The 16,022-nt window shown below is 40.8% G+C and overlaps 1 protein-coding gene and 1 pseudogene across 1 annotated transcript; both read right to left on the bottom strand.

Annotated features, from left to right (window-relative positions):
- Window positions 1-374: 374 nt before the first annotated feature.
- Window positions 375-4,605, bottom strand: LOC114794797 (cell growth regulator with EF hand domain protein 1-like). The gene is made up of 6 exons (XM_028987595.1): window positions 4,354-4,605; window positions 4,115-4,211; window positions 3,051-3,122; window positions 2,678-2,751; window positions 2,415-2,539; window positions 375-1,999 (listed from the first exon to the last, which is right to left on the bottom strand). The coding sequence occupies exons 1-6, from the start codon at window positions 4,406-4,408 to the stop codon at window positions 1,556-1,558; spliced, it is 867 nt and encodes a 288-aa protein (XP_028843428.1). The 5' UTR covers window positions 4,409-4,605; the 3' UTR covers window positions 375-1,555.
- Window positions 4,606-9,878: 5,273 nt separating this feature from the next.
- Window positions 9,879-15,996, bottom strand: LOC114784358 (potassium channel subfamily K member 2-like; annotated as a pseudogene).
- Window positions 15,997-16,022: the final 26 nt, after the last annotated feature.

The following is a 16,022-nucleotide window of genomic DNA, read 5'->3' as shown; positions in this document are numbered from 1 at the left end:
CATTTACAGCATTTAACAGATGACCTTAGCCAGAGCGACTTACAATCAGTAGCTAGTGGGACCCTCCCTCCCCTGGAGCAACTTTTGGGATGAGTGTCTTGCTCAGGGACACAATGGTAGTAAATGGGATTTGAACCTGGGTCTTCTGATTTTCATAGGCAAGTTTGTTACCCGCTAGGCTACTATCACCCTGTATCGATATTTTCAGAACCCTCCTAAGGGAACAATTTTTTTTTTTTTTTTTTTTTTTTTTTTTTTTTTTTTGTACCAATTCATAATCAAACTAGGCTTCAAGAGGAGAAATTACAAACTGTTTTGGAAAGTTCTTTAATTCTGTAAAGCGGGATAGTCTGAAATATTACAGGAAAGACTTGTATTGGCAAAAGGAGGTTTATTAAATTGAGCGCTGACAGTATTTGGCACATTCTAAACAACTTTTTTTTTTTTTTTGGCCTATTTGGTGACACTTGAATTTGACAATGGAAACAGCTTTATTTTAAGACATGCAGTTTAACAGTCAGCACCTGCATAGTTTTTATTACTTTTGTATTTTTACAAAAAAAAAAGTTTGAAAGTGCAATTTATGTAAATGTGCAAAAATTATACAAGCAAAAAAAATTATCCATTAATATTAGAATTATTTATTTTTTTTTTTTTTTTGCATTGTAGGATCGATCAGGTCATGACAATATGCTGCGCTTTGTGAGATGCCTGCTACTCAAATCAAGTGTTCCCCATACAGTCATGCATTCCCTTGCAAATCAGAGGAGATCTGCTGCTAGCTTACAGAGTTATCGCAGCCTTCATGTAGCCATAAATGTATATGTGGTTTAATTACTGAGAGGTGCAAGTCAGGAAAGAAACTAAATATCCAAGAGCAAACAAAATATCCTGGACATGCAAAAGTTTTTTTTTTTTTTTTTGGCATGGTACAGCCAGCTTGCACTTTCTGTTTAGGTCTTGACTAAGACATTATCCTGTTCAGATTACAATAAGCTTCTAATCATTTATGAGGTCATAAGAAAAGATGAAATTCATCCTAATCATACGAGATTTCCAGTTCAGATTCAATCTATGACAGAATTGAAGGCATATTATGATTTGCCTTGATGCTGGTCTTTAGACTTGAAGGTCCCCTATTATGAAAATGTCATTTTGTGAACTTATTGAACATTAATACTAGTTCCCCTACTAGTACTAGTAGTCTATGATCCTGAATTCCCTAGAAATAGCCATATGTATAAAGCATGCTTTGACTATTCTGCTTCACTGTTCAGAGAGTGAATGATCTGGAATTTCTCCCCTTATGTCATGTCGTCTCATGCTTTGTCCGCCCAGAGACTCCCCCACCCTTCCCCCCACAAAAAGTAGCTCCACTGACTGTCACGGCTTATAAATCGTGCAATGTACTGCAGTTGCTCAGTGATTGGATGTAAAAATGAGCACAAATGTCTTTTTTTAGTCCCATCACGTGAGACGGGTTAATTAATTGAAAAAAAATCTGGAAAAACACCAATATGACTTTCTATAATAGGGGACCTTTTTAAAAGAAAATTTACATTTCAGGCTGGCCCTCATGGATTGTATGCTCTGGTATTACAGCATTTCCCTCTGGCATCTCATTCTGTAAATCCTGCTGGGTAATCTGCTGTTCCTCTACCATGATGTTCTCTTCAGGTGGGTCCTGAAGCTGTTCTTGATTCTTCTCTTCCGCTGTCTTTTCCACTAAACCCTTTTGTTCATTCATGTCATTTCCATCTTGATGCAGTTCAGTATTTCCAACAGGTACGTCATTTTCTTGGGCTGTGTCTGTTTCCAGTTGATTCTGAGAAACGTTGTCTCCTGGCTCAGTTTCATGGGAGATAACCTGCTCTTTGGAGTCAGCCCCAGGCTCATTGTAATGGCTTTGTATGGGTGGTGAGAGGAGTTCAGAAGGAGCCAGTAAGCCATCCTGGTTCATATCATGAGTCTGAAGAAGATAGTCCACCAAGGAGACCACCTGCAACAAAGATATTCTTGTCATTACCCGATTGAAAACTGTCACTTGCATTGACCTAAACGTGTATTCTTGATAAATTAACTGCTTAATGCAATATATTTTTTATTCTTTTAAAAAATCTACTTCACACTAGAATTCAGGATTGCAAGCAAATGCACTTGAGTGGGAAGTGAACTTGCGCAAATAAGAGGAATTACACTGAAACTCTTTGTTACTGTTCTGAGTCACCATATTGAAAAATGTCATGTGAATTAAACTAAACATTTATAAAATGTTCATTTACGTTTTAACAATTCTAAAAGTTATATTCTTAGTTTTCAGTTTTCCAAACAAAAACTGCCAAAACTTCTTACTAAAAAGCTTCTCAATTACTAAACACTCATAATGAGCAGCAGGCTCAGGCTGTGCCACTTACTCTATCATTTGACTCAGGTAGCTGGGAATAGTGAGAAAGGAAGTCAGACAGCAGCTTCATGACCTCCAGACCATCCAGATGGCCACTTTTGTCATAATCGTATAGGGAGAACAGGAAGAAGATCTCTGTATGACAATAAAACATTGAGCTGAGGTGTAATACTGTGCTTAGAAAAATGTTAATAGTATGATGAAAACCGACCCTTCCATAATGCTCAGGATTTTAGTACTGCAGTCTATGTGGCTGGTTAAAAGCATCTTTACCTTGTTCCCATGTGTTGACACCTGGACTTGCTTGCTCGTCTTTCATATTTAATTTAATAAAGCTTTGTAGAAGCCTACAATTAAAGAACATGATTTGCATTTTGATACACATTCAGATTCACGTACCATAAAGAGAAAATACAAATTGACTAATTACGTCTTACAGCTCTAAGACTGTAAAAGCAAACACAGGTAAGTGGTCTCTGGTATGCAGTCTCCTTGACCTTGACTGAAATCACAGCAACGTCAGACTTTGTAACTGCGCCTGACTAAAACTCTAAATTCACTATGTAGCATGTAAACAGAACTCAAGGTCTATTGGCCCAGACATTTGTTGTGGCTGCCCCGGATTAGTATAACCATAAGAACTTACTTCCGGCTGTTGTCATCCGTTCCAAAAGGATTGACCAGAGAATGCGGTTCAATGACCACCGCAGACTCTGACCTGAGAAAGAACCGAAAATATAGTAATAATAGATATACAACAAACTCACAACAGGGCTGCAGCAGGCCGGCACCCCACCCCGTGTGAGGCCCTGGTGGCCTAACCCTGCGGCATGAGTAGGACTAATGGAAAATGAGTGAGTGGGTGAGTCATCTATCAAAATTTATTGGGATCATTTACTCCAATGATGCTTACCAACAGGAACATACAATTGTCAAATCTGTTTTCAACAAATACAAGCATTTGAAATTATGCTACACTTACGGGTGTAATGTATATATTTTTAGCTTTAAAAATAATAAAAATATCAAGAATGTGAAGAAACAACAGTATTGATGCATGTGTAGCAGCAATATCTGCAGAAAAAGCTAACCAGCTAGAAGCACATTGACTTGTGTTGTAGTACAACACAGTAGTAACACTGTCTCCAAACCATAGCCCAAATGAACTTAATTCTAAATACATTTTTAAAAACATGACCTTCTATTATATAACAATTGTGTTTCTTTGCCTGCTGGAAAAAATGGCAGAAAGATAAACATGTTCAATTACTTAATTATTAACTTTCAAAATACACTTTAACACACTGTTATTCGCTGTGACATACAAAACTAACCCCAAGACATTTTTATTTGTATACGGAACTGAAAAATGAACTACAACTCCCTTCCTTCAGTTAACGCTATCTCTCAGCTGCGCATGTCCGCGCATGCGTAGTAGCGGAAGGCGCATTCTCTCTGGACAGATGGAACATTTTTGGTAATAACGGGAATCTGTGCATTCTGCAAGAGGTGCACATCTTCATGGTGAAATACTGCCCCCTACAAGATCTCACACTGTACAAAATATTTACCTGTACAGACTTAAATCTACAACGTAAAACAATGCTAATGCCGTTCGACAAATTTAGGAAATCATTTCAATCCGTGATAGCTTTAACTCCGAAAGAGTGAAATAAAGGGCCGAAAACGACACTTTCGTGCTCCGTTTACCTGGCAGAGTCGTGGACCTGCGGTGCACACAGGCTGATCTCCGGGAGCAGCAGCAGGCAGAGAAGAGCCGCTGTGCGGCACAACCGCGCCGGCAGACCTGCAAACACAAAGTCGCACGGTTACCCAGCGCCTGCCGGTGTTCATCGATTAAAAAAAAGAGCCCATCGCTTTCCGATGCGCAAATTTTAATCCGAACTGCAAGATGTCAAAACCAGGCAGTGCGAGGAAAGCAGCCCTACCCCGCGAAGCCGCGCCGACGTCGGCCTCCATAGTCGCACTTCGCCCCGCGTTCATGCCGGCCCTCACACGCCAGCACTGCGCCCAGCCTGTCTGTTGTCATCAATGACACGCGACACGTGGAGTGGGGTGACGTGGACGTCCCACTCACTGTTCGGCCCCTCCCCTGGCGCTGCGGCCGCGTAGCGGTGCCGAGTTCCGCAGACGATGCATGACACGCAGGCCGACGGTATAAGCTGCTCCCGACTTTTGAAAGATCACGCGGACCAGAGGGTATCGATTTCAGGTTCGTTTTAGTAAGGGTTCTTTTTTTTTGGGGTGTGGTTCAGTTGCACAGTCCCGTTCAAAGGGCAAAAGGAAAAGTAAATTGGCGAAAGAGAACGTACGCACTTAGTAACACAGTCACATCACACTCGTAACACCACGCACCGATTTTATTCAGCAGGTTGTGGCAACCTGAGCTACTGAACACGGTCCCTCACGGTCCATCAGTACTGGTGCCCCTCAAGGATGTGTCCTCTCCCCACTGCTCTTCTCCCTGTACACCAACGACTGCACCTCCAGGATCTCAACTGTAAAACTCCTGAAGTTCACAGATGACACCACCATCATTGGGCTCATCCAGGATGGTGATGAGTCTGCATACCGGCTGGTACTCTGGTGCAGTCAACACAGCCTGGAGCTGAACACGCTCAAGACTGTTGAGATGACGGTGGACTTCAGGAGACATCCCTCAACATTGCTCCCCCTCACCATATCAGACAGCCCGGTGTCTATTGTGGAGACCTTCAAGTTCCTGGGCACCACCATTTCCCAGGACCTGAAGTGGGAGACCAACATCTCCTCCATCCTCACAAATACCCAGCAGAGGATGTACTTCCTGAGGCAACTGGGGAAGTACAGTCTTCCACAGGAGCTGCTGATCCAGTTCTACTTTGCGCTTATTGAGTCTGTCCTGTGCTGCTCCATAACTGCCTGGTATGGAGCAGCCACTAAACAGGATCAGCCTGCAGAGGACTGTACGGACAGCAGAAAGGATCACCGGTGCCCCCCTGCCCTCCATCCAGGACCTGTACCTCTCAAGGAAAAGGGCAGGGAAAATCATCTCAGACCCCTCACACCCTGGTCACATATTTTTTGACCTGCTTCCCTCTGGCAGACGTTATAGAAGCCTGCAGACCAGGACCAGCCGACACAGGAACAGCTTCTTCCCCCTCGGCATCTCCCTCCTAAACAGCTGATACTGTAAATCACCTTCAACATTGCACACAGCACTTTATGTACACTTGTATATAAGATTTAGTTTATTTTGCCTATTTATTTCATAAAAAGTAGATATAGTTATTTTTAAATCACAAACAAATCCACAACTTGTACAATAACACCACATCCTTGCACATTGTTGTTTTTTTTTCTACACTGTACTTGAGAGACACCATCTACCGGAAACAAATTCCTTCTATGTGCTTGCACTTACTTGGCCAATAAATACGATTCTGATTCTGATAAGTTCTACAAGTAACTACTGATTGTAAGTCGCTCTGGATAAAGGCGTCTAATAAATGCTGTAAATGATAAGTTGATGAGACGCTAAATGGCGCCGCGTGAATAAACCAGTGGCCAGTAGGTGGCGCGCGTATCAACTTTTTATCTCTCGAATGTACTGCATGTCACTGGCTGATTGATGTTTGTGTAAAAGGTGTGTGTAGCATGTGTGAACGTTTGAAAGAATTACAATAATAATGTCGCCAATAGATTATAAAGATTATACAACCTCTGTTTCCCACTGTATGTGTTTTTGGGCCTGTTTAAATGGAACAGCCAGAACTGGTGATGCTGGAAAAAAGATATGATTCAGCAACTTAAGAATGATGTCTCACTGACTTCAGGTTAGTTAATGGGAGACTACTAGGGTTTCTTAGGTGTTTGAATAGCCTGATAAACTGTAAGACTTGATTTATCTTAGTGCCCTGAGTCACCTAAATCACTGTTAAAATCAGTGGACAAAATGTATTGTGCTTCAATTAAATCATATTACAGAAAGCAACTGGATCAAGTGTAGTTAATAAGTGGTAGATAAAGGGCACTACTTGGGAAAATTAACCATACTGTCAGTTTATTAAAACAAAGAGTGTAAAACAATGCAATGTTAAAATTGCTTTATTGTAATAAATTACAGCAGTCAGGGAGCAAGTAAACTGACCATGTTCATGTTCAAGGGCAACAGCAATGCTCTCGGGATTCCATGAATACACCTCTGTCACGTTTCCAGATGGTGAGAACGCATTTGCACGACTTTACACAAAAGGGGGGTTTTATTTACAAAACTTTGAACAAAAACACACATAGTAACATCAGACCAGACACACCGCATACAATAACTCGACAAAGACATGATACACACAGGGTAGTTTTATACACATAGGTAGTTTCTGGACCGGAGTACTCCACATGTTAGTCCATGACAACGTCTTTGGCTGCACCTGCATTATTCTCAGCTCTAAAATACACAGAGACTATGCCAATAGTTTGCTTAGGATGGTGTGAAAACTTGGCTGCCACCCAGGCTGCTGCAGCATCTGAGCCAAGTTGAGTAATATGGCCCAAGTGCTCCCTAGTATTATTAGAGGAGGTGTGTCTTTTTCATGCAAACTGATTTCTCTCCTGGGACACTGAAGCACTTAATTTTTGTAAGTCTGTTTCTATATTCAATGTCTATTTTTGTATCTAGAGCTTGTAACTTTCATTATCAAATCAATATTAATTCAACCTAAATAACTGCACTGTTGATCATGTAGTAATAGTGATTATAGCTGTTTCTAACTTCCAGTCCACACAAAGAGCCCCTAATTGTGATATGGACAATGCTTCTATGTTTATGGTCAGTTTGATCAGTTCTATTGATGCGCATAGAATAATAGTCCTGTCTTATGTAGTTATACTATACCATCTCAATACCAAATATTCAATAAACATAACACAACACAGGCTGAGGTTCAAAGCATATGTCAGACAAAATTGTTATTAGAAGTAAAAAAAAGAGCTTGGTTATAGGAAAATGTAGAACTGGCACCATGGAGCAGCAGAGTTTAGTTCATTTCAACCAGGAAACATCAATTTTTTTTTTTTTTAAATAATAATGAAATAATGAAATAGTGTTTCAAAATAATTAATTCCTTTCAAAGCATTCAAATTAGCATGCCTGGAGCATCCCCATACATTTTTGGATTTATCCTCTGTTAATCTGCAATAACTATAAAGGATTCCATTCTTCCAGCATCTATTGTTCTTGAAAGAAACAGAAAAGTTTCTTTTAAATGACTGTTTAATCACATGTTCCTACCTTAGTATCATTATTAATATCACTCTCACCGTGTGCATTCGATGTGGTTTGGTTTGTTTAACCAAGAATGCTGTAATTGTCCAGTGATAGTCTGCCCAAATGAGGTGACAGCCATGGCTGGAGGATTTGTCATTTGTCACTATGGCTACAAATTGTGCCCAATGTTGACTTTGGGTATCTAGATTTGCTTATTTAACTTCACTCTATGCTTGAAGTGCAGAGCTGCTAACCAACAGTTTCAGGAAGCAGGGGGGTACTGCAGATTCTCAGCATGATTCATTGTGGTGTTCTCTGTTCTCTAAAGACTGATAAATGTTACCAAAGTAATATATGCATGATCAGTGTATGCAAACATTGCACCTATTTTACACGTGCTATATGAGTTGTGAAATTACAAATAATCAGATGCATATGGACATTAATATTTATTTGATTTATCCCCATCACCATGATTTGCAATATAGAATATATTGCAATATAGAATGATTTGCAGTATAGATATAGAATTTCAAAGGAATTTCAAAGGAAGGAAGGAAAATGTAAATAAAAAAAATGCTCAATACTTAAAACTGAGGCATTAGCAATGCATGTAAATGATATCATTAAAAAAAAACAAATAGTGTCACAGTTCTCATTCCACCTCCTCGCTGGCAGAGGGTGCACATACGCCAAAGAGGCCGCCCACCCAGAGACAGATGATGAAGAGGTTGGCATCTTCTATAAATACCTGGTGGCCATCTTGAATCCTTGCCCGCTCATCGTTGTGAATTCATTCTTTCATAGCTGCTTGTCTGCTTTTTTAATAGACCTCATTGCCCGACAAACCATGCATTGCCCGATTATTCTTGTTGTTCTGCCCTTATCTGCCTGCCATTTGGACATCGCTGTTAAAGACCTCTCGCCTGCCCACCAACAACATTCTTACTTTATCCCTTTGTTGGTGCTCAATCAGCATACTGTATTGATTTATACTAACTGTCAGGGGAAAGGGCAGGGAGGTGCAAGAGCAGGCAGAGCAGAGGGACAAAGGCCCATGCAGCCCACGCTCTGCTTCCCCAGCCTTCTCCTGCCATGCCTGCTCATGCACCTCCCAGCATTCCCCCTGGCAATTAGTATAAATCAATACAGTATGCTGATTGAGTGCCAACAAGAATATAGAGGCAAGATCAAAATCTATGGCAGTTATTTTAAAAATAATGGAAAAGAATTTGCTTACAAATTTGCTTACAGGTGAAATTAAGTATTAGTGAACACAACAGATTTTTCATACGTGAACAAAAGTGCATTTTTTAATGGCAGGTGTATTATCATAGAAACTGATATATGGGTTATACTGAATTATCATCTAGCTACTTTTCAGGCAGGATGACATTCTTTTCCAGTCTGTTTTGAAACTTATGATCTATTCAACATTCAATGTAATTCCAGTTGTGCCATCCTTCTGTAACATATACTCAAAAGTCCTAGAATTTTTAATAAATGGTCCAGTGTGACATCACTTCAGTATAAAAAAATAGATATGCATATGATAAAAAATAAATCATGCCAGTACAGTCAAGTACAGACCAGATGTGACTGAAAAGGATCATTTCACCCACACATTACCACAAGAACATAAGTTTGCTCAAAAGGCCAAACTTCACAGCCTGTTGTACAGAAATGTTGTTAAACTACACAAATGAATACAAACAGTGCAACATTTTAGAAAGATGTCAATCTACTCCATTGGCTGAAAATGATCTAAGGCTGATTGTGTATTTTAATTCATGTTTAAAGACACTTTTAGATTGCTAAAGCAGCTGAATATCAAATCCCTCAAGTAGAACATGTCTTTGGATCACACTGTACCAAGTTATGTCTACATTATGTCACCAGAATTTTATAAAGGAAATCCATGCAAGTTGGGAAAATGTCCTCATATTTAAGGCACACATATGAATTCTTAGGTAAAGCAAGGCAGGGGGAAAAAAAGATTTTGTGTTAAGGTGAAGAATCACTTCTCCTCACATGTTTATCATATGGCTGGTTCAAGGCATAAAGTGGTCCTTCGGCTTGCTTTATCATAGGTAATGGCAAAATTACAGCCATTTATGTCCATAACATTATACAAATCAGTATCAAGCTGCTTTTAAGATGGAATTGGTTCCTTTCTGCTGGTGCTGAAGTGTACGTAAAGCACAATGTTCACATAAACTCATTTGAGATGTTCATGATGGCTATCTCCCCACATTCTGGACAGTCTGGGCTAAGGCCTTGAAGAACAGGCTGCCATATTTTGTCAGGGGAGAGAGAGCCTCCTTATCTTTCTCCTTTCCCGTTCATCAGAGAAGTTGACTGATTGGTTTGCTTTCCTGGAGTCATCTCCAGGCTGGGGTTCAGGCCAAGTTCTGATGAGAGCTTGCGTTTGATGGAGGCAGCCCTCTGGAACTTGTCATAGATCTCCACACTTAGGCGCCGTCTTGTCTCTTTAAACTCAGCAGAGACATTGGCAGTCCATTCTGCTGCATGGGCTCGAATCTCAACCACCTGGTGATCAAAGCACCAGTCATATTTCAATTGATCAAATGATAGTAAGGACATCTTGTGAAGATTTGTGAAGTACACTACAAAACTTAAAACATCTTCATTAGGATTTCAAGGCCTGCACAGCATTCATTTGTATTTGATTAAAACTTAGGTGCAATACAGAACTGGCTTCCACCTTCCCTCTGATGCCCAGACCAGGACCAGGAAGTACCCTCAACTGCAATTACATGTGCTGAACACCACTAATCTATGATGGAACAATCTAATCTACGGAGCTAATGTCATTCTGTGTTTCCATCCAGTCATGTAATAATGCTCTCTCAAGCTGTAAAGCAAACAATGTAAACATGTAGCATTTCCTGTTCACTGCTGTTACCTACTTGTTCAAACACTTTCATAGTGCAATAAAGTCGAAGTGTAAAAAACCCAGGAAGAATTCTGAAACAACCAACAAGTACAGTTGAGGTCAAAATTATGAGCCACAACTGAAGTCACAACTGACACCAATCTCTTAGAGTAGGTCTGGCCCAGTTCTTCTGATTTTGTCCCGATCTTCTGTTGTATCATTCTAGCTGGTCCAAATTGCATTGTTTCCAAACATGGCCATTCACTTTGAGCACCTGCCACAGATTCTCAATAGGATTGATGTCTGAGCTCTGTGTGAGCCACTCCAGGATCTTGGTTTTGTAACCTTGAGGAACTGTTGGACTTATTTCATTGTGTGCCTTGGGTCATTTTCTTGTAGGACGATCCAACTGGCTCTGATGTGTGTGCCACTCTTTGAGTAAAGTTGTTCTTCTGGGATGAAGCCCACCAAAATATACCACAAATGTGTTTCTCAAACACTGTCTCCAGAAGAGGCCAGGTCATTTGGCAAATGTCAGGAGTTCTTGATATCTGCTGCTTACGTCCACAGCCAGGTTGGTTTCTTACAGACTTTGTTTCTTTGTACTTGGCAATTATGCAACTTACAGCAGTTTTAGTCCCTTTGAATCACTTGGAGATGGCAGTATAGTCTTCCCCTTAGCATGAGGCCTATACTGTCTTCTTTCTGAGCTACAGACTAATATTTCCTTTGTTTTTGGTATGGTATTGAGTTCCATGGCGAGACCGAGATATGGACCCCCACTTACTGATGGAGTGGTTCTTCCCGGTGATATGAAGGGAGGAGCACCGTGGTATAAGACTGATCCCCGGGTGGTCCACAATACCTGGAAGCGGCAAGGTCTGCGGGTTGAGTGGGCGGGAGCAGCATGTACCATGCCATCCCTGTGGTGTGTACTTTGCTGCTCTTCATCACTCTCAGACGGCGAGAAGATTCACCACCATACTCACGAGTCTGATGATTGAGTCAGTTTAGGGGCTGGGGCGTAGCCCTTTGGCAGCAGGGAGAGACAGACAAGATGGGTTAGTCGGACTTCCTGGAGCTACTGAGGGTGGAGTTTGATCGGCCTGAGCCATGGATCGAACCCGACTGCACAAATCCGGGACAAGGTGGACGAGCTCCAAAATACCCCTTTGTCCAGCCAGGAGGGGTGCTGCCCCAAAGTATTTTTTGGGGGGGTGCGGTACGGGTTGGGAACTCCTCCTGAGGGGATGCTGGGTGGGGAAGCGACGGAGCTGGGTCCGCCGGTAGCCGGTAAGCAGGGGCAGAGCACCTCAGAACCCCCTGGGTGGCATGAGGATTCAGCTGGGACAGGCAGAAAGAGCCTGCTTGTCCCAACAGATGCAGAAGGGGCTGAGCAGATGGTCTGGCAAAGCCCCCACACTGGCACCAGGGTCGACAGCGAGAGGGGCTGGACGTGCCCAGAAGGCTCCACCCAGGGGTGCAATGAACAGTCTCCAGAGGGTCAAAGACCGCCTCCTTGCGCGGTGCAAGAAGGGGAGCTGGTCGCACTGCCAGCAGAAGGCACCATCCAGGGATGCAGTGAACAGCCACCTGAGGGTCCGGGACCGGAGCTGATCACATTGAAAGGCACCATCCAGGGGTGCAGTGAACAGTCGCCAGAGGGTCCAGGTCCACTTCCCTGCACGGTGCAAGGTGGGGAGCTGGTCACACTGCAAGCAGAAGGCACCATCCAGGGATGCAGTGAACAACCGCCAGAGGGTCCAGGACCGGAGCTGGTCGCACTGAAAGGCACCATCCAGGGGTGCAGCAAACAGTCGCCGGAGGGTCTGGGATCACCTCCCTGCGCAGTGCAGGGAGGGGAGCTGGTCGGACTGCCGATAGGGACGTGCAGTGAAAGGGGCTGCATGTCACCAGAAAGCACCTACTGGGAGTGCAATAAGTGGTTGCCGGAGGGTCCGGGACCACCTCTCTGCGTGGGCCATCTGGAGGGCGCTGTGGTTCCACCCATCGGCTGCGATATTTTTGTGGACCATACAACTTAGATGTAGTGTTGTTTCAGTTCTGGCAATCGGAACACGCCTGCAGGTTTGTTTTCGTTCTCCCCTTTTTTGTTCCAGAATGTCCCACCTTTGTGCTTCCTTGCCCAGTCAACTTGCGGACATGACAAACTCAAACACATGGGGGGAAATATTTTTGACCACCCCATTTTTTACTATATTTGATATAAAGCAATTCTGTATTACATAATACACCAAAAGCTACTAAATAGCACTGGTGAATGTGTGATTATATCAAGTTTCATAAAAGCTGAAAACATTGGGAAGAGGTTTAGCAAACTGTTTCATAGATCCCAAGGGGCTAATAATTTTGGTCTCAATTGTATTTTAAAAATGTTTAAGATATACAGTAAAAATAAACTTCAGGCCTTTTCCTACTAAAAGAGTATTATACTATAGAGTTTGAAAATCTAATAATACATTCAATTCTTTCAGATGCTTGCATGCTAAAAAAAATGTATTCTAATTTGTTTTGACCATTTGTCAGTAGGCTAGCCATTTATGCCTGAGAGATCATAGTTGACCCTTATACTTATTTTTTCAAGCCTGTAGATCTAAATTAAATGCTTTAAGTAATTGGCATCTATTATTGCATTAATTGCTCTTCATTTTCTGCAAAGCAATACTGCTCTTATCTTTACATCTGAAACTTTTCTTCTAATGATAGTCACAAGTTTGTGCACTGCTCTGTTTAACACAAGTCTTGTTTTTTTTTAAAAAACAATTTTACCATGGTATGTAAAAATCTCTTCGTCAAAAGAGAACATTTGTAAATGTTTTATTGCACAAGAATAGATCAGTCTGAACAGGGGATGGGATTCCATAAACCAGAAGAGGTTTCTCTCAATATTCCATGTAACTAAAACTATATTATATTCTCTGTTACACTGTAACACTGCAATATAATCACTGATTAAAACTGACTTTCAGAAACAAAACTCATTCAAATCATGTGAAGGAGTTTACACAGGAATGTTGTGAATACTGGGTCCTCTGATATTTGGTGAGCTGTTACTCACCATGGTGAGCCATTTGACATTTGTCAATAACCACTGTAACTTCACTTAATCTGAATTATAAAGATTTGCAATAAAAAAAAATGTTATTTTTGCTTTTGATATGTTTTATATCTTTGAACAGTGAACAATGGCCTAATATGGCCTAATATACATACTGTAGCAATACTTACTGGCACGTCCTATGTGTCTTTATGACTATATGAATTAAGAATAATTTCTCACCTCTTCTTTTGTTTTCTTTGATATAACGCGAAGCCAGTCTCCTATCATACTGAGAACAGCAGCAAAGTAGGCAAGACCAACCAGAATCCAGAACCAGACAATAGGCTTGTAATATTCCTGGTATTCAATATCTGAACCACCTGTGAGGGAGAAAGAATTTTACTTCTGCATTATTAACTTCTGCACTTTTTACATTATAGAATAAAACTGAAGACACTGGACTTTGAAATAATGCATTATAGGTCATATAATAAACCAAACAAAAGAATAGCAAAAAGCCAAAAGTTAAACATTTGTGTCTCTCCAAAGCAGGGAGATTTTGCTATGATTGCAGCATTTCACACACTTGGCTTCTCTCAGCCACCTTAAGATAAAGAACAGGGATGATTTCCAACAGTTCTGAAGGTTTAGGCTAAACACATTTTTATCATTCACTCATATAATGTAGCATCACATGAGGCAACTTTTGAAGGTACATCCAAACTTTGGACTAGTGTATATTTTTTCCTAATATATCTGATCATCTTTTATATCCACTAGGTTAATCTTTTAGGTTGACTTTAGCTAACAGGTTCATCTTTAGGGTCTGACTTAACAATACAAGGATTGTACTGAGTAAATATTAAACAGAGTTCCTCAGGGATCAATTGTTGGCCTACTTGTCTTTTCTATTCAGGTTCCATCTAATAATCACAATTGACAATGCACTGTAAATGTTGCCTGTGTCCAGAAAAAATAACAGACTTTCATAACTCAATAAAATCACAAGAGCTATTTTGGCCACATAAATTATATGGTTACAATAATGCAACAGAAGCTATACAAATGTATATTATATTTTGTATGTATTTCACATGTCTTCCATTTTAAAAGTCAAATATTGTAATATCACCAGGGTGTAACTGTACACAATGATGTGAATAGGAAGCAGCTGTACATAGCTGTAATTTTTACTCTGGCATTTCATTTGCTGAGATTTTTTTTCATATTATAAAACTGCCAAAGCACAGTGGATTGCACACACATTTTTTCATTGAAAAACAGAGAATCAAATAGCATTTACCTGCCACAAAATCTCCAAATCCAATGGTGGTTAGTGTGATTACAACAAAATAAATAGATTCCAAGGCACTCCAGCCCTCTATGTGCTTGAAAATGATGGCAGGGATGGCTACAAACAAGAAGCAGCCAAACAGAACGAAGAGGACTGTGGATGTCACACGAATTTTGGTTTGGCTAACATTCCATTTCTGTAATGACAAAAAATGGGGTCAATATGATTTATTTAAACCTTGACGCAGACAAAAATAGGTGAAGTGGTGATCAGCATCTGTGTTTCTTGTGAATGTATGCCTCAATGTATCAGGGTTGATTTGGTGGCCTGAAGGGGGCCTGTACGGTACAACACAGGCTTTTATCAATTGAAAACAATGGTGGAACATATACCATGCCAATGATGCACATATTTGTAAATCGTACAGGTAAAGTCTTGCTATTTAGCATGAGCTACAAAGAAGAAAGGTAAATTATTACTGCTTTTTTCACTCCTGCTTTATTAAAATGTATTAAAATAACACAATGAATGCTGAAAGGAGTCTGGAATGGCAGTGCATGCATAAATAAAAGGAAATAGTAGATGGTACGGTTTGCGTGATTTAAGACTTTTGAAAAACTGATGCAAATACTTACCACAAACACCTTTTCAACCTTGACTATGCCTTTTCCAAAAATGGTCCCGAGCTGGTCGCCAACACCAGCCAAAAGAAATCCAAAAAGCGGGATTCCCAGCAAGGCATAAATTATGCAGAAGATTCGGCCTCCTTCTGTGTGTGGAGAAATATTTCCAAAGCCTGAAACATAAGAAGCTGGTCATGCTTTCTGAAACACCAGGTTTTGTTTTTTCAGTTTTCTTTATTATTTCCCCCTCATCAAAATGAGCTGATGCACAAAATGAGCTGATGCATTTTATTTCTTATGTTAGCTCACCACTACACACAAAAACAGTGTGTCATTTAACATTGTGGTTTATTTACAGGAAAAGTAGACATTTTCTGACATGTTCAGAAGACTAGAACTATTGTTCAAATATAACCAGACCCTCTCATGTCCTAGACGTTTTCACAGTCCATGATTTAACAAGTACAAGTTTTCACAG

Source organism: Denticeps clupeoides, chromosome 1 (genome assembly GCF_900700375.1).
Source record: "Denticeps clupeoides chromosome 1, fDenClu1.1, whole genome shotgun sequence".
Classification (NCBI taxonomy): Eukaryota; Metazoa; Chordata; class Actinopteri; order Clupeiformes; family Denticipitidae; genus Denticeps; species Denticeps clupeoides.
This window is presented reverse-complemented; position numbering and strand designations above follow the sequence as displayed.

What these genes read in the sequence shown, in the direction of transcription:
- LOC114794797 (XM_028987595.1), bottom strand. Translation starts at nt 4,408, where the DNA reads ATGAACGCGGGGCGAAGTGCGACTATGGAGGCCGACGTCGGCGCGGCT. An exon ending in CAGGTCCACGACTCTGCCAG is followed by an intron (nt 3,123 to 4,114) that starts GTAAACGGAGCA and finishes GTTCTTTCTCAG; the next exon opens with GTCAGAGTCTGCGGTGGTCA. An exon ending in TGTCAACACATGGGAACAAG is followed by an intron (nt 2,540 to 2,677) that starts GTAAAGATGCTT and finishes ATTGTCATACAG; the next exon opens with AGATCTTCTTCCTGTTCTCC.